Here is a 19,427-nt window from a genome sequence, read left to right on the forward strand (position 1 = left end):
GAAGACCTGATTTGCGTTTTGGTTCTTAATCACCATTTAAGGGAACTTTTCCATTTGAAATGTACAAACAATAGCTACCTTCAGGACTATGGTAAAATTACAAATATTAGGAATTATTTATTATAAAGCAAAAATAGCAAGTATTATATTACATTAAGTTCTGATCACTGAAACATTTCTTGTAGCAAAAAGTCACTGAACCTCAACTCTCAAGGAGCATCCGACCTCTAAGCTGTACCTTTAAGGACTCTACTCTTCCAGCCTAACTCTAGTTGGCATCAGGGCGATTTCAACACAGGTTAAAGGGCTTCCCTAGATTTCCACGCTCCCTCATTTTAAAGCATTTTTAGAGCACATTTTTAAACAATAAAACATGTTAAGAGGATACGCTCTGGTGTCACACTGCCTGTGACAAATCCTGACTGTGGGGCTTTGTGCTAGTTCATCTTCCTGTAGCTTATGTACATGTATAAAGGGGAAGAAACTGAGGCTTAAATAATATGGCTAAAAGCCTTTAGATAGCTCCTGGCATTTACAAAGAAAGCGGTCAAAAATGTTAGTTATGAGGAAACATTTATATTGCAAAGTTTCGGTTCCCAGGAAGCCTAATGTAACCTTGTTTTGTTTTATGACTGGTTATGTTTGAAACAATGGTTTCAATTCTCTAATCATCATTATCAAATTGTATAAAATGACATTTATTCATGGGGAGTGCCTGCGTGGCTCAGTTGTTTGAGCCTCCAACTTTGGCTCAGGTCGTGATCTCACAGTTTGTGGGTTCGAGCCCCACGTCAGGCGCTGTACTGAGAGCTCAGAGCCTGGAGCCTGCTTCGGATTCTGTGTCTCCCTCTCTCTGCCCCCTTCTCTCTCTCTCTCAAAAAGAAACATTAAAACATTGCATTCATAAATAATATATAATATTCAAGTCCCATTCATCTATATTTTTGCTATATTTTTTTACAGCCTTACTGAGATATATGCAACCTTGCTTCTTAACTTAAAGGAGAATCTACTGTCATGCTTCGGGCTTAAAGAGCTTTTTCTAAGGCTGTTTAGGTATGTAATTCAAGGGTAGAGGCACTTAACAATGGACCCGCAAAGAGAGGAGCTGCTAAGGTTACAACAGAATTCAACTTCTGTATTACAAAAGTTAACACGGTAGTGGGCAAGCTTATGCATGGTTCCACAATATTAGTATTTTATATTAATCAGGCCATTTCCTATATATCCACTATATAAAACTTCTTGGCTGCATATTCTCTTACTGGGATAAAAGCTAAGTGATAGAGAAAATTATTTTAAATTTATTCTAATACAAAATTACATTCATTACTAAAATATCAAAAAATACACATGAAGAAAAAATTAGCCATCATCTCAGAGAAAACCTGTTGAATTTTGGTATACATTTTTCCAGTATTTTCTAAAAAGCAAGTTATCTTCATAATCTTCAAAAATATTATGTTACAGTTTTAAAAATATGGATATATTTTGCCTTTTACTTACTATGCTGTGAACATTTAATATTTTATTGTGATACTTTTAAAAATTTCTTATAGACATTTACATTATTTTCTTTAATTTCCAATGTTAATCATTACAAATAAAACATCCTTACCTTCTAGGAAGTTCATTTTAGCCCCCTTTAAAATAAACTTAAAATTTTAATTTGTGGTTTTATGTTATTATTTTTTAGTTTATTTTGAGAGAGAGAGAGAGAGAGAGAGCATGAACAGGGAAGAGGCAGAGAGAGGGAGAGGGAGAATCCCAAGCAGGCTCTGCACTATCAGCATAGAGTCCAGTGCAAGGCTCAAACTCACAAACCTTGTTAAGATCATGACCTAAGCCAAAGTCAAGAGAGGAATGTGTTAACCGACTGAGCCACCCAGGCATCCCTCCCCCCACCAATTTAAATAAAAAAATAAAAATAAAATCTTAAGAATAAATAAAAATCAACTGCCCATATACCCAGTCTTACCATGAGAAAAACATCAGATAAATACCAGTAACGGGGCATCCTACAAAATACCCAAGTGAGTATTCCTCAAAATGGTCAAGATCAATAAAAACAAAGCCAAAGGGGCACTTGGGTGACTCAGTTGGTTAAGTGTCTGACTTGGGCTCGGATCATGATCTCATCTTTGGTAAGTCTGAGTCCCTCATTAGGCTCTGTGCTGATAGCTCAGAGCCTAGAGCCCACTTCAGATTCTGTCTCCCTCTTTCTCTGCCCTTCTCCTGCTCACTGTGTGTCTCTCAAAAATAAACGTGAAAAAAAAATTAAAAAACAAGACAGAACAAAAAAACAAAGCCTGAGAAATTACAATACCAAAAAAAGCCTAAAGGGACAGGACAACTAAGTGTAATGTGGTATCCTGGATCAGACCCTGGAATAGAAGGGGGATATTAGCTAAAAATTAATGAAATATGAATAAAATGTTTTATATTTTGGTTAATAACCATATCAGTTCATTAATTATGGCAAATATGTCACAATAACGTAAGAAGTTAATAAAAGGGAAAACTTGGGGTACCTGGGAGGCTCAGTTCAGTGTCCGACTCTTCCTTTCAGTTCAGGCATGATCTCACAGTTCCTAAGTTCAAACCTCGTGTGGGGTTCTGAACTGACAATGCAAACCCCGCTTGGGATTCTCTTTCTACCCCTCCCTCACTTGTGTGCTCGCTCTCAAATTAAATAAATAAACCTTAAGAAAAATAAATAAATAAAAAGGGGAAACTAGGTGAAGGAGTACCTGGGAACTCTACTCAATTTTTCCTTAAAAATACTAAGTCAATTTAAAAAATCACTTGGATCGGGGCACCTGGGTGGCTCAGTCGAGCATCCGACTTCAGCTCAGGTCATGATCTCTCAGTTGAGGAGTGCGAGCCCAAGGTCATGTTCTGTGGTGACAGCTCAAAGCCTAGAATCTGCTTCAGGTTCTGTATCTCCCTCTCTCTTTGCCTCTCCCCTGTTCTCTCCCTCTTTCAAAAATAAACACTAAAAAATAGTAATAATAAACAGTAAAATAAATCACGTGGATCAGTTTGTTTTATGTTTCAAACTTCTGACCCCAAAAGACAGCTCTCAAGAAGCAAAAGGACAATCACAGGTATATTACAAATTTTATGAAACTTAATTAAGTGACAAAATACAACAAAAAGACCCACTTTCCAACATTTTAATTGATATTGGTTATACAGGAAAATCTTGTTTGCCCTTTAGGAAACTTTTAATTGTTCACTTCACTTCCTAGAAGCAACAGATAACTGAAGTTTTTACCAAGCCCACCACTAGTTTTTTAATAGCCTCCGCAATCAATCAATGTACCTCTTCACATAAATAGAACCTAGATTTATTCCTTTTGAGTCAGGGCATTGCAGAGCTAAATTTCCCTTTTTACTACTACAATTCTCAAATGTTTGGCCTTATGACCCCTTAAAACTCTTAAAAACTGAGGAACTCAAAGAGCTTTAGTCTGTATGGCTTCTATCTATTCACTTTTATTAGAAAGTTTTGTATGCTTTCACTTATTTAATAAAGCAAAAAATAGAGTGGCACTGTGTTATATTGCACATATTTTGCAAACCTCTTTAATGTCTGGCTGAATAGAAATAAGCTGGATTTTCATATCTTCTATAGTCAATACCAAGAAAATCTGGTTACAAATATTTAGTCAAAAGGAGGAAGTTCCCTTGCACCTGATGGAAGGATCTTGTGCACCAAGAGTCAGTTCTCAGTTCTCAACCCAAACCCTGGAAAACAACTGCCTTCATAATCTTAATCCCTACAGAATTCCCATCCAATCCAACCCTCCAAAGAACGCTATACATCCCTATTTTTTTTTTTTAATTTTTTAATGTTTTATTTATTTTTGATACAGAGAGAGACAGAGCACGAGAGGGGGAGGGGCAGAGAGAGGAGATACAGAACCGGAAGCAGGCTCCAGGCTCTGAGCTAGCTGTCAGCACAGAGCCCTACACAGCTCGAACCCACGAACATGAGATCTGACCTGAGCCAAAGTTGGAGGCTCAACCGACGGAGCCACCCAGGCGCCCCTATACATCCCTATTTTAAAAGCAGTGTGTTCAAGTGTTTTCTCTATTTACTAACAATAATTTCTTTACCTATTTGTGAAACGCCAATATTTTTTGAAAAGGCATACCAATGGCGTACCTGGGTGGCTCAGTCGGTTAAGTGTCCGGCTTCAGCTCAGGTCATGATCTCACAGTTTGTGGGTTCAAGCCCTGCATTGGGCTCTATGCTGACAGCTCTGCACTGACAGTTCAAAGCCTAGAGTCTGCTTTGGATTCTGTGTGTGTGTGTGTGTGTGTGTGTGTGTGTGTGTGTGTCTCTCTCTCTCTGTCTCTCTCTCTCTCTCTGCCCCTCCTCTGCTCATGCTCTGTCTCTGTCTCTCAAAAATGAATAAATGTTAAAAGAAAAATTAAAAAATAAGAGGTATACTAAGGTCAACTCAGTCATCATCCCTAAAAGTCCTACTACCAAAAAGATTCTGTAAATGCCAGCATAATCATTTGCAAACATACAGGGACATTTACCAGTTGTACTAAAATATTAAAGACCAAAAAGTAAGAATAATAAAAAATAAAAATAAATAAAATAAAGTAAAATAAAATAAAATATTAAGGACGAAGGAATAAGAACTTTTGTTAAAATTATAACTCCTAAAACTGAAAGGACCAGGTATAAAAACCATCAGTTTTCAGTTTTACAGAACTTATTTAAAAGAATATAAAGTATTCAAGCACGGTTTCTATGGTGGAGCATCTATTAGTAAATGAAAATACACTGGTAAAAGAGAGACATGTCATGATATTTACTTTTTTAAGAATTAGTTCCAATAAGGACCTCTTTCACCTCTTCTAATATCACCTGTAGTTTCAGGACTTCTAAATGACTTAAATTTATAATTGTCAAAAACCATGTGAAAATACTATGGAAAATGCCCTCCCCACTCAACCTTAAAAACATGGTTTCCTTTCCAGGCCACTTTATAGAACAAGCCAAGTACCATTTTGTTTATAAATAAGAATAAGGGAATAACTAGATCACGTGAAGACCTGACTCTTCCAAAATGTCCCTAATAGATGTCTACCAAAGTTACCTACTGAAGTGATTCAACAAATTTTTGGCATATCCCCAAACACGCCCCCCGCCCCACCACCAAGTGTCATCAGGCCTCTATATTGGATGCATCCTTTTAAAAATCACTTAGAATGATCATAAGAAAGCTAAATTCCTAGAACAAATCATCTTCCACTCAAATGGGCTGACATCATGATAGGTCAATGATGAAAATTTAAGGGGAAAGCATGATTTCTTTCAGATCATTCAGAGACATCTTACAACACGAGTCACTGAATGGAACCAGATCAAGGTTCAGATCCTTCTCCTCTACAGCAATTATAACTGATGCAAAAATATTACTTTAATATGTCTATACCAAGCCATGTATGTTACAGTCAAGTGGCTATTCTGCCACAGTTTCTCCCCCGAGGAAATTTAATATGTAGTTTTGATTCTGTTTTCTTTCATAACTAGGATCCCAGTGAGGAAAAGAATTTCTGGCAGAATATTGAGGCTACTAAGGTTAAGAAAAGATGACACACTTCAGAAAAAGGTTCCAGAAATGACTTGTCAGGGGAAGGAATTTAGGAAAAAGGTTAGACTCTGCCCCTTCAACCTTCCCCTCAGCAACACCCAAACCCAACTGGGCACCAAGGGCAGGGAAAGTTAAACAACACACACCCTAACTTTAAGGCCTCATTACATCTATAAACACATATTCTACATCTTTAGTACTTTACAAACTGGACACTCCAAGATTCAAAATCAAGGTCACAAAAGTGACAATAGCGACATTAGAAATTGGCCTATGTCTCTAAGAAGAGGCCAAAACAGGAACGCCTGGGTGGCTCAGTCGTTTGAGTGACCAGCTTCGGCTCAGGTCATGATCTCACGGTTCATGGGTTCAAGCCCCACATCGGGCTCTGTGCTGACAGCTAGCTCAGAGCCTGGAGCCTCCTTCAGATTCTGTATTTCCTTCTCTCTCTCTGACCCTCCCCTGCTTACACTGTCTCTCTCTCTCAAAAATGAATAAAACATTAAAAAAAATTTTTTTAAAGATACCAAAAGAATACAAAACGTTGTTTTGTTTGATGTTTCATTTGAAGACATTAGGTAACTGTACTAAAAAAAAAAAAAAAAAAAAAAAAAAAAAAAAAAAAAAAAAAAAAAAAAAAAAAAAAAAAAAAAAAAAAAAAAAAAAAAAAACAACCCATAAACAGTAAGCCATACATTTCACCAGATGCAAATACATAACAACTATTTACCTCTGCCACAACTAAATGCAAGCCAAACATTAAAAGTAGAAATAATTTTAGAACCTGTATGATCCCTAATAGCCCTATCTGAAATAAAAGACTGAAGCTTGGAACTGAATGGGAATTGCTAGAAAGCAGCTCCATTCATCCCACTGTCAGATCATTTAATATTTATGTAAGGGTAACCTGCAAGTCTATTCAAAATTCCCTCTAATTCCCTTTTTGAAAGAGACAAGGATATACTAATGTACAGGCATGCTCAACTTACTTACAATGGTAGATAAATAGATCTTATCTCCAAAGGTCTTAAAATAAATTTATCCTATGATATATCTCAAACCACACTATTTACTACCTTATAGAATTAGCACTATTTACTACCTTATAGAATTAGCACTATTTACTACCTTACTTCATATTTATTGCCACATTTAATAATAATCTGATTTAACAGATAACCTGTTTTAACCTAAAATATGCAGAAGCTGCAGCCTGATAAAAGTGGTCCTCGTTTTTGAATGGCTGCCTTGTATCAAAGGGACACACACTATAAAAACTCTATTATCTACTTTTCCAGGTTTTAAATAAGGGATTTAAATTAAGGACTCTGTGTCTAGAGTTGAGACTTAAAAAAATCATCACCAGGAGTGCCTGGATGGCTCAGTCAGTTAAGCATCCAACTTCAGCTCAAGTCATGATCTCACGGTTTGTGGGTTTGAGCCCCACATCGGGCTCTGTGCTGACAGCTCAGAGCCTGGAGCCTGCTTCGGATTCTGTGTTTCCCTCTCTCTGCCCCTCCCTTGCTCCTGCTGTTTCTCTCTCTCTCTCTCTCTCTCTCTCTCTCTCTCTCTCAAAAATAAATAAAACATTAAAAAAAAATCATCACCACAAAGTCATATTAAGTCTCAAATACTGACTCTCAACAAACCTGTTTTCTCCCCTGGCACTTTTCCTACAGCCCACAACTAGATCCTCTTCCTTCTGTAAGTGTTGGTATCTCTTGAGGGTCTGTCAGTTTCTCGTTCTCATTCTACACCTCTATTTCCTCCCTAACCCTGTCCCAATCCGAGATCCTCCCAAACATATGAAGCAGCCTCCCACCCCCTTATGCCATCTATCTCCACAACCCCTCAACCCTAATCTTCAACCATCTGATACACAATCTCCATTACTTGTACACACCACACCATATAATCTAGTTGCAGATCATTCTCACCAGTAGACTAGGATAGGAGATCCTTTAAGTCAAAACGGCTTAACTCATTTCTAAACCCATAACACAATGCCTGGCACTTACCGACATATTAATAAATGTACTGAACTGAACCCACAACCAAATCCAAGGACCCAATTCATTTCTTCATTCATCAGAGCTGACAAAAAGGATTCTCTTATCTCTAGTAGAAGAGTTGAGAAATTCTATTAATTCAAAGTCGACAGATAAGAGGATTCCTTTTATGAACAGCTGCCTAAATCTCATCAAGGAACTATGCAAACTAATAGTTCTTAAACCTAGCTGCGTTTTAGAATGACCAGAGAAGCTTCTTAAAACTCAAACACTTGGGCATCCCATGAGATTCTAATTCTGGGGTGGAGTCCAGGATGATTTTGATGGGAAGAGGGCTACATTCTGGGGGCCTAAATACTCTTCTAGTTGAACCTGGGTGGGCACTAGGATGATGACTGATGAGCCAGGAGTTTCCATACAAATGATCCAAGCAACCAACAACACATGAAATGCTCACACACACTGGTAAACTAAAAGAATGAGAGTATGATTTTATTTAAAATTTCAGGGGCACCTGGGTGGCTCAGTCAGCTGAGCTTCCAACTTTGGCTCAGGTCATGATCTCGCAGTCCATGAGTTCGAGCCCCACGTTGGGCTCTGTGCTGATAGCTTGGAGCCTGGAACTTGTTTCAGATTCTGTGTCTCCCTCTCTCTGTTCCTCCCTCCCTCACTCCTGCTCTGTCTCTCTCACTCTCAAAGATAAACATTAGCGGTGCCTAGGTGGCTCAGTTGGTTAAGTGTCTATCTCTTAATTTCGGCTTAGGTCATAATCTCAGAGTTTGTGAGTTCAAGCCCCACATCAGGCTGACAACGTGGAGCCTGCTTGGGATTTTCACTCTCCCTGTCCCTCCCTCAAAATAAATAAATAAACTTAAAAAATAATAATAAAATTTCATAAATAGGGGACCTGGGTGGCTAAGTATACAACTCTTGATTTCAGCTCAGGTCATGATCTTACAGTTTGCGAGATCTAGCGCTGCACTGGGCTCCGCACAGATAGGTGGAGACTGCTTGGGAAGTCTCTCACCCTCTCTCTCTGCCCTATCCCCTGCTTGTGTGCTTACATGGGCAACCTTTCCCTCCCTCCCCCACTTTTCTCTCTCTCAGTAAATAAATATTTAAAAAAAAAAAAAAAGGAAGAACAGTGAAGTTGGAAGCAAAAAGCAATGGTTTGAAATTTTCCAATTTGTCCTTTAAAAGCTGCGTCACCTTAGACAAGTCACCTAACTTGTCTCTGCAGTTTCCTTATCTGTAAAACCGGCATACCTTAACAGCAAGAACTATGTTATAAAGTTGTTTTTTGCTGAGCCTATTAGAAAAAAAAGGGTAGTCTATACCAGGACAGAAAAATGTATAAGCAAAAGAATAATACAAATATATAAAATAATGAATAACAATAAATAAAAGACTCAATTTTCCAACTATTTCATATAATCATAACTGTATCGTTACTATGGATATATGATTCAATATCAATAATGTTTAAGTGCACCAATTCTATTCTAGGTTAGAATACTGACTCCAGCACTTAATAGGTGACCACGAGCAAGTTTACTTACCTCTTTTAGGCCTCACTATGTAAAGCAGGACTAGCATAATCCTCATTTTATAAGCAGTTTAATGGAATAAAAAACACTTGGAAGATAGTCATGACCCTCTTAAGGCTAGCAGCTCAAGGTAACATGTAAACAATGGAACACACACCAGAAACTAAATGTTTTCATTCCCACTCCAGTATTCTGTGCATGAAATCAGTTTTCATTTCCTAGCTAGCTTCCCAGCTAGCTAATACCAACCACCAAAAACAAATTAATTACCTTGGATCCTAAGTCAAATTCTAAACTCTGTTCCTCTAAAAAAAATCTTGATAAGCAATTACATTATATAAGTCAAAGATATATTTTACAAACGGAAAATGAGAAGAGCCACAAGATTAGCAATGAAAAAAAAAAAAAGTGGTGAGAGGAACCCAAAAGAATGGGCTGCCATCAAGTACGATTTTTAAAAAACCTAAACCCACACCCTACACAAATCCCTGAAGCCAGCCTCCCACAGGAAAATCTGGTGGCTATTCTCAATTTGTCCAAAATACATCATAATGCTGGATAAGAGCCTCGCTGGGAGAAGAAAAAGCTTGGAATACTTGAAATTTTACAAAATGTAAGTTATACCCCAAAGATTCACTTTGTAGACCTCTCTATTCTTCAGCCCTTCACCCCTGTCCCACAAAGAGACGCCAGAATACAGGTGTGCCTGGGTGGCTCAATCGGCTGAGCATCTGACTCTTGATTTCAGCTCAGGTCATGATCCCAGAGTCTTGAGATCAAGCCCTGCATCAGGCCACACTAGCTGGAACCTGCTTAAGATTCCTTCTCTCTCCCTCTGCCTCTCTCCCCTTCTTGTGCTCTAAAAAAATTTTTTTTAATTTTTTAAGATACCAGAATACAGGGCCGTCTGGGTGGCTCTGTTGGTTGAGTCCAACTTTGCGTCAGGTCGTGATCTCATGGTTTATGGGTTTGAGCCCCGCATAGGGCTCTGTGCTGGCAGCTCAGAGCCTGGAGCCTACTTCAGATTCTGTCTCCCTTGCCCCTCCCCTGCTCATGCTTTGTCTCTGTTTCTCAAAAATAAACAAACATTAAAAAAAAAAAAAAGACACCAGAATACAAATCCTAAGAGATCCTGCTCTCCCCATCTCTTCTCTCAATGACTGGCAAAGATGAGATGTTACCATCTGGTTTAAATATCACCAAATGATGAGCTGGTACAACCACACAGAAAATTGAGAGGATCTTGACTTAAAGAACTTGTAATTATGTGGCTTTGATAGGGATTTGTTCTTTTGTTTCTGGAGTTATGAGATTAGAGTAAAATAATGTTTCAGCATCTGTAGAAGAGTATATATGCCACATAAAAATATGTGCTTAATAAAAGCTCCAACCAAGTGATCAATACACCCTAAATTTTAGACTTTAGTTCTCTGACAATTACAATCTGGTCAAGCCAGTGAGATGACAAGAATTAGCACAGGAAATCTGCCTACCGCCATGTCTCAGAAAAAAAATCTTAAACTAGGTACATGCTCCCAACTAAAACACTCCACATTTAAAGACTTAACACTTTAAGTACATATGCCGTCAGAAAGTGTTTTTAATACATCTAGAAAGCAGTACTGTGAGGGGCGCCTGGGTGGCTTAGTTGGTTAAGCATCCAACTCTTGATTTCAGCTTAGATCCTGGGATCGAGCCCCGCATCATCAGGCTCTATGCTGATGCCATGGAACCTGTATATGATTCTCTGTCACTCTCTCTCTCTCAAAATTAAAAAAAAAAAGTCTATTTTTAAAAAAATTTTTTATGTTTATTTTTGAGAAAGAGAAACAAACAGCAAGCGGGGGAGGGGCAGAGAGAGAGGGAGACACAGAATGCAATGCAGGTTCTGAGCTTACAGCTCAGAGCCTGATGCGGGGCTGAAACCCACAATCAGTGAGATCATGACCTGAGCTGAGAAGTCAGATGCTCAGCCAGTCGGACGCTCAACCTACTAAGCCACCAAGCCACCCATGCACCCCAAATAAAGTCTATTCATAAAACAATACTGAGTAAACTGCTTGATTCAGGATTAAAAAAAAAAAAACCACACTAGCAGAAACACAGTAAATATGGGTCCACCTAAGAGGCAATGTTATGAGGTACAATAACCAGATCTATTTGGACAAAAAAAACCCTGGGGAATCCAGGTTTGGATGGGAGTTCTCATTACAGGATGATGTTTATATCGGATGATCTCCTAACAGGGTCTCATTTGATCTTCTGTCCTGAGGATCAAAATAAACATTTTCCTCTGCCACCTCTTTTTTCTCCCCACTTTATAAGTAAAATAATTGTGGAATATTAAAGACTTAATGTACTCACTCAATTTCCTATCTAGCTAGAATTGGCATTATTTAAATTGTTAGGTAAGATATAATGCCATCCATCCATTTGTAGGGTTTCAACAGCATCACAGCCATCCCATGCTAGGAGAAATTAAAATAATTTTAAACATTTCTTAATACAAAGCTCACCAAACACAAACTCCTGCCTGTATACGCACACTACACAACACACAAACACATGCACCAGCAAATTTTCTGAAATAATTTATAACCGATCTACTTGAAAAAAAGATTTTTGATATCACTAACTTTTTTTTAGAGAGAAGGGGGAGAGCGATTGTGTGAGCCAGGGGAAAAGGACAGAGGGAGAAAGAGAATCCCAAGCAACCTCTACCCTCAGCGTGGAGCCCGACATGATGCAGGCAGGGATCATTACCTGAGCTGAAATCAAGAGTTGGAGGCTCAACTGACTGAGCCACCCAGGTGCCCCCTTATTAATTTTTTTTATAATCTCACTTTTTTTTTTAAATTTTAACGTTTTCATTATTGAAAGAGACAGAGCATGAGCATGGGAGGGGCAGACAGAGAGGGAGACACAGAATCCGAAGGAGGCTCCCGGCTCTGTGCTGTCAGCACAGAGCCCAACACGGGGCTCGAACTCACAAACCGTGAGATCATGCCCTGAGCCCAAGTCAGATGCTTAACCAACTAAGCCACCCAGGTGTCCCTAATAGCACTAATTTTGGAATATCTAGGAACAACAACAACAACAAAAAAAAGCTTCACCTAGACCAGGTGAAGAATTACATTCTATATATTGTAGTTTTGAAGCTGAGCTTTTGACTTTTCAAGTTTCACTTTTTAAAAATCCCTTCACAGTAAGGGAAAAGGAGGAATATATATATTTGGCACTAACCCCTGTCTCACTAAATCTGTCCCTATACTCTTCTTAGCAGTGAGCAAATAAAGCTTTGGGATTTAAGCTCCTTGCAATCCATCAATTAATTAATCTGGAGAGCAGCCCTAGGTCAGTGTCAGATCCCCTTACAGCAGATGAGAAGGCATACATTGGAGAAAAATGACATTGTCCAAGGTCGTGATGGAATTAGATTCAAGATTCTACTCACTTATTTTTTAAAATCTAGAAACACCATACTCCTTTTACATAATAAAAGTACACACTTTTAAAAAGTAACAGACTCCCCTTATATAAAGCTTTTTACCCCTGCAAAATATTCCTTAAATTTCACATCTATTGTAAAATAACACATTACCAAGTGAAATGGAATCAACAAGTTCCAAAGCCACTCATTATGTGATCCTCTGTCTGGTGTTGTTTAACTAACTTCCCATCTGAGAAATTAAGTTATTATTTTGGTGGGAAAAGCAGTTAGATTGTAAGGAGTTATTGAAAGAAAATACTTTTCAATGACCTGATTTTTAAATTGCTCCTTTTAAACTTTTGATACCACAGAAATGTTAATCAGCAATTCTGCTAAAACAGACACTGAGCCATCAAGGTTGAAAGTCAAACTACCATTCTTAACAGAAAACTGAACCTAACAACCTAACCAACAACTATTAGACCCTTCTGATTCTCATTTCATTAAATCTCCTTTTCCAGAAAGGAATTCTTTTTTTTTTTTTTTTTTATTACTCCTGACTCCCAGAGCTATTCTTTTGAGATAGTCTACCAGAGAGGAAAATGGACAAATAGAGAATGGAACAACGCTTGTAGAGAATGCCCTCCCACAACCACCTACTCCAACTACCGCCATCAAACTTCTGGGTGCCAAGAGTTGGCCTGAGGATGGTCAAGTTTCTGCACAGGTTCCAACAAATGTGTAATAAAGCAACCAAGCCACTGATTAAAATTGAGAAATTCAGGATCACCTGGCTGGCTCAGTCAGAAGAGCATGCAACTCTTGATCTCAGGGTTGTGAGTTCGAGCCCCACGCTGGGTGCAGAGATTAAATAAATTTAAATTTTAAATTTTTTAAAAACTGAGAAATATAATCCCTAACCTAACTGGGCAAAGTGACCATCCTCACTAAAGGCTAGAAACCTCATTCTTAACTGCTCAAATCTCACTCATTTCCTGAATAAAACAAAAGCTAAATGAAGTTGTTGTTTTTATATTTATTCACTTCTGAGAGAGACAGAGAGAGGCAGAGCACAAGCAGGGGAGGGGCAGAGAAAGAGGGAGACACAGAATCCCAAGCAGGCTGCAGGCTCTGAGCTGTCAGCACAGAACCTGATGCAGGGCTCAAACCCATGAACCGTGAGATCATGACCCAAGCCAAAGTTGATCGCTTAACCGACTGAGCCACCCAGGCGCCCCACAAAGTTGTACTTTACAACTGAAGGTCACTAGCCTACTCTCAACCCAACTATTGCTACTCTGCTTTCTGCTCTCCTGTACCCAGGAAAATAGTTAAGAATAAAAATTTATAATAAAAAATTTTAATTCACACTCCGAAGTGATGTTTCTGACACAGCAAAGTAATCTTAACATCCAGAAAGAAAGTTTACATAATAAAAAAAAAAAAACCCATAAACAGATGGGATGACTCTAGGCTGCGTCTAAAGCTGTAAGGCAATGATGCTTTCAGAAGAATGGTCTACAATGAAAGATTTGAATGTTAAAAAAAAAAGGACTTGAAAGAAAGCATTTAGTCAAATTCCACCTCTTTGTTCCAAACATCGTACAATTATGGAATAGAAATGTCTCACTGCCCTGGTGGCAGCTTTTCCTCATTAATCTGGTTCATAAACTTGGGAGTTGTCAAAAGCACCTTCATTATGGAAATCATCAAATAGTTAATGACAGAAAAAGCATTTTTGGAAGAACTTGTAGAGGTCTACAAAGGTATATCTCATTTGATTTTTCTCTTCTAATTCCATGTTAAGACACAGCTGTTAACAAAAAATCCTGGTGCACAGCATACAGTTCTTACATCTGAAACAGGCTTCTCACAAATCAGACTTTAAAATCCAGTTATAAGTTTCTCAAAACTTTAAGTAATATAAAGCAAAATGGGAGGAGCCCATCAACATGGCTTTCCCAAAGTGCCACTCTACCCACCCACTTACCCCAAAGGGACTCAACAGTTTGACCAGACTTAACAAAAATTTCAGAAAAGTATAGACAGCTCTTCAATTCCCAATAGTTATTCCACTAAATTTTTTTTGAGGTTGGCAATGATCTTCTGCACTTAGAAACAGTATATTAGCATAATCTCCAGAGAATATCTTAGCGAAGAAAAAAAAAAAATCACACCACCAGATCAACACAAATCAAGCTCAAAGGTCTGTACAAGGAAGAAAGCAAAAAGCACAGATTTTCTAGGTTCCTGGGTTTTTAAAACCTATGTATGGCCTCTGGAAAGAGGTACACAAGTAGGCTTCCTGGAACCTAAACCTAGGACCCTAATTAGCACTTTGATGGGGCCGGGAGTGGGGGCCTGAGTTTTCCCTTTATCCTCTCCTATAGCCAACTTTTAATGTGGTCCAATTAAGACAACAAGTGATTACAAAAGTCTAGAAAAGTATATAAACTACGGGGCGCCTGGGTGGCTCAGTCTCCGACTTCAGCTCAGGTCAGATCTCATGTTCGTGGGTTCAAGCCCCGCATCAGGCTCCGTGCTAACAGCTCAGAGCCTGGAGCCTGCTTCTGGTTCTGTGTCTCCTTCTCTCTCTGCCCCTCCCCGTCTCATGTTCTGTCACTCTCTGTATCAAAAATAAATAAAACATTAAAAAAAATTTTTTTTAAAGTATATAAACTAGACTCAATTTTTTTTAATCAAATAGTTTACAAAATTTTTTTCCTTTCTAAAAGAAAATTCTCTCTCTGGAAGATTTCTGTCTGCCTATTAAAGTATCCCTAATCATTCTGACCTCTGTTTTTGTCCCCAGAAGTAAATAAGTAAATTAGTTCTGCTCCCCTATCAACCAGAAATACTCTTAAATTTAAGTCAACATACCGTAAAGAAAATTAAGTATCTGAGAAAAACAAAGAAGGAAACTGAGGGCTAATGAATTTTCCCTAATTTTTCTTATTAGTGTATCTCAAGAGAAGAATTCAAACTCCAGCTTTAACACACTTAGTAACACTTTTCAAAGGCAATTCTCTATTCATTTTGATCTTTGAAGAGGTTTAGGTTACATGTTTAAAAACTAATCCTGTAATCACTGGTAGGGAAATTTTTCCCGTGGGGGTGTGAATCATAAGCTGCCTCCTGTATTTGTAATATCACTCACATTCTATTCTAAAAGCCTATTAATTTTGTTGATTAGCTCAACAAAATTACAACTAGGTAAATAGGTGTGTGGCTCCTAGTGTGACCAATTTACAATTTACCACTGATAAAGTTAAACTTAGCTAAATGCCCATTCAAAAACTGTAACAAATGAAGTTTGGTTTTGCTTTGTTTAAGGCACTTTCGAACTACAACTGTAGGACTTACTCCAACCTCCTACTAAGTGAGGAAAAAAGGTTTTCTTCTGAGCAGGATAGTCCTAAACTTGTCCTAAAAGGCAGTTACAAATGGGTACAGGGTTTCTTTGGGGGGGGGGGGGGGGGGGAAATGTCCTAACACCACTGATTGTGGTGATAGTTTTACAACTCTGTAACTACTTAAAACTACAACTAAAAACATTTTAAATAGATGAATTGTATGGTATATGGATTATATCTAAGTAAAGCTTTATTTTTAAATAGTTATTATAAGTTCTTCCTTCATTCAAGAATGTTTCCATTGATAAGCCTTTTCTCCAAAGGCTAAGCAGGTCTAAGGTGGCCAAAGAATCACAACCAGAGAAAAATTCTGTGACACCAAAGGAAATGGGAAAACAGAGGGTTAGGCCAAAGTCAATCAAACCTAAAATTAAGGAGACTGATAGGCTGGAATGAGAGTAAATGAGCTCCGTATCATTAACACCTCTAACCATACAAAGAAATGTGTATTTAAGTTCCACCCTGTTCCTAATGGTAGAACCAGCAGGCTTACTCAAACATGATTATATTAAAACATTAGAAAGCTTTACACTTTAGTTACAAAGATGAAGGGATCAAACCAACAGCCCACAGGAAGTTAAAGTTGAAAAAATGTGTCTACTGTGCCATCTGTGGTTTGATTTAAATCCCTGATTTTTAGACACTGCCAAAGAAGAAATTTGTGGAATCTGCCTATCTATGGTCAAATGTTAGACATTTGAGGGCAACAAAGAAAATTAAAACCATCAAATATATTCCAATCAAACTTGGGAGACTCAAAAAAGTATTTACTAAGGAGCCAACTATGTTTTGCCTAATAGTTACACTCCTAAAATTAATCATTTCCAAATACCATAAAGTGACATGGAAAATTTGTCCTTAAAAAGACATCTAAGTACATCAATGAGGAAATGAAAATGCGCATTTTAAAGGTAGCAAAACCAGAAGTCAGATTAATTGTAAATTAAAAAAAATTTTTTAAAGCCCAGGAAACAAGCCTAGTTATCCTACATACTTAATGTAATCTGAAAAACATTTCCCTCTTTAAACTTTTAACTCCGGATTTAAGTCTTCTTGATTTATTATCTTTTATCACATTTACCTTACTATATTTTCACAAATTTTTGGAAACCCCAAGTTTTCAAAAGCAACGCAGTTTAGGACCCTCACAGAACGCGGCTATAAACTGAAACTATGTTTAAGTACCATTAATTAAAGACACAAAGATAAGAACAAAAGGAAATAGAAGTGCTTTACAATTCTTCCCCTAACCTCCCAACGGACAAATACCAACAGACCCAATCTCCATTTTAACACAGCCACTTGTGTTCCAAAAAATTAGCGAACAAAAATCATCCAGCAGGCATTACATAGCCATGGCCTTGGACAATATTTCACACCTCTTATGTTTTCTTTTTTGTTGCTTTATTTCAACTATATGAAACCACTTGTTCACAGCTTCCTAAAACAAAAACAGTTTCTGAAACAAAGACTGTTTACATCTCTTAAGAAACCTTTGTTCCAACAAGACCCTTCTTCTAGAGCTACTACTTCTGGAAAGATTTCCCTTTTTGTGGTTATATCAACAACAAACTCTTTCCATTTGGCATAGGAGTTTGTTAAACAAAGGACAAAGAAAGCCCCCCTCACACAAAGGAGGTCTCCAAAACAGCACTGGTTATGTTTGTAGATTATTTGTGCCTCCTTAACACCCTTCCTCTCGCAGTAGAATGTACTACTCTCAATACAAAATGGTGGCCATCATGTCTGTCTGACATTCAGAATGGGTAAAGGCAATATGATCACATATTTTGCAAAGCTTACTGTTCATATCCTAGCCAAGATAAGGAAATGGGTAGCCAAACCTAACCAATGCCAAACTATCTTTTTGGGAAAGAGCCCTAGAAAAGGCACAGAATATACTTAAGTAAGATAAAGGGATTACCCCAGCCCTAAAATATACCACAATACCAACATGGAGGACAACTCTCACTCCCAGGAACCAGACTTCACACATTTGGTTACCAAGAACTTAATAAAGTTGTTTAGTTTCTGAGTAAAATCCCATTAATGCAAATGTACAACATCCACACTCCCCCTTCCTAGCATAGGACATAAAGCTAAACTGCTAACTGTCTGAAACATGACCTATTCTCCAAGAATTAAAACCTTGGCTCTAATCAGCTCCGGCTGTAACTTCTGCAGGCCCCTTTGCACTCTAGAAAAAATACAAGTCCCTTAAGCAAAAAGAATCAACCTTGTCCAGTTTAGAGAAATGGTTCTATATTCTAATATTTCCCCCATACTAGCTGACCAGTTATTTTCTGATGCATAGATTTCCTCTCCATTTTCAAACTTGTCCAAGAAAAACCAAAGTATGGTGTCCGTGTTTTAATTCTGGGGGGAAGGGGAAAGGAGACGGGGAAAAAGGACGTAATAAGAGATCTCCCTCAATACTGCTTTTCCAAACCGAATGGTTACATACAGAACCCCTGCAACTCCAAATGTCATTACAAAGAGCAAGCTTAAGAAAGAAACGGATGGGAGGGGGCATCTTCTTCCAATGGGGGTGGAAGTGGGGGTGGAGTGGGGGGCGGGGAAGAGAGTGAGGAGAAGACTCTTAAACTGTAGGAAAGGCAGTTAAACATCCTTCCCAACGGTCCCGGCCCGTCCAACCGTCCTTTAGGCCAACTTGGACTCAGACCATCCGCAAGGTGGGAAACACACACACACAAAAAGCAGGGGTGTAGGCGCGCACCCAGTTCCGGCTTGGGGTGGGGGCGGGGCATGGGGGGACAGTGAAGGGCTGGCCGGGCTCTCCTGAGCGAACGTTGGAGCCGTTAGGGATGACTTCAGCAGCACCCCACCCCTAACTCACAGCCCCCAGGCCCGAGGCGCTTTAGACACTGCACGAAGGGCTGAAGCAGGGTTGCGTTTCAGCCTCCGGGGGTTGGGGGGAGGAGGGGGCTCGGGAAGTGCACGTACAGGCTTCACAGGTCGTCTACTCTGACATGTCCCCCTACTGCACGTCCTCGCCCCTACCCCACCAACAGAACCGAGACCTCCCCGGGGAGCCGAGCGGCCGGGCCAGAAGTCGGGTGTGCGAGCTGCCGGGCGGGCCCCGGACCCTCCGCCGCCAGTCCTGCTCCCCAACACCCCCAAGTGCCCCCCACACACGCCCCCCACAACACCTCGGCTCCGGGGCCGGCCCCGCGGGTCCTCCCCGCCCCCCGGCAGCGCTGGACGCCCCCTCCTCGAGCCCAGCCCGGGGAACAGCAGGAAGCCCGGGGCCCGGGGGGCAAGGGGGTGCCCCGGCCTGCAGGGTGGGGCGCCCAGGTGAGGGCCGCTCCGGGCCGACGCCGCCACCACACAAAGGACCAGGGGCTCCCGCCGCCATATTGAAAACTTTCCTCCGCGCACGACAACTCGCA

General features: G+C 39.4%; 1 protein-coding gene across 1 annotated transcript in view; it reads right to left on the bottom strand.

Moving 5' to 3' along the window:
• KDM5B (lysine demethylase 5B) overlaps nucleotides 1-19,393 on the bottom strand; it is a 75,532-nt gene extending 56,139 nt beyond the window's left edge. The window contains exons 1-2 of the mRNA XM_029933387.1: nucleotides 19,039-19,393; nucleotides 10,066-10,091 (exon numbers count right to left, since the gene is read on the bottom strand). Coding sequence (XP_029789247.1) covers nucleotides 10,066-10,091; nucleotides 19,039-19,393 — 381 coding nt within the window. The remainder of the gene's footprint in view (nucleotides 1-10,065; nucleotides 10,092-19,038) is intronic.
• Nucleotides 19,394-19,427: the final 34 nt, after the last annotated feature.

Source organism: Suricata suricatta, chromosome 3, assembly GCF_006229205.1.
Source record: "Suricata suricatta isolate VVHF042 chromosome 3, meerkat_22Aug2017_6uvM2_HiC, whole genome shotgun sequence".
In the NCBI taxonomy this organism is placed as follows: domain Eukaryota; kingdom Metazoa; phylum Chordata; class Mammalia; order Carnivora; family Herpestidae; genus Suricata; species Suricata suricatta.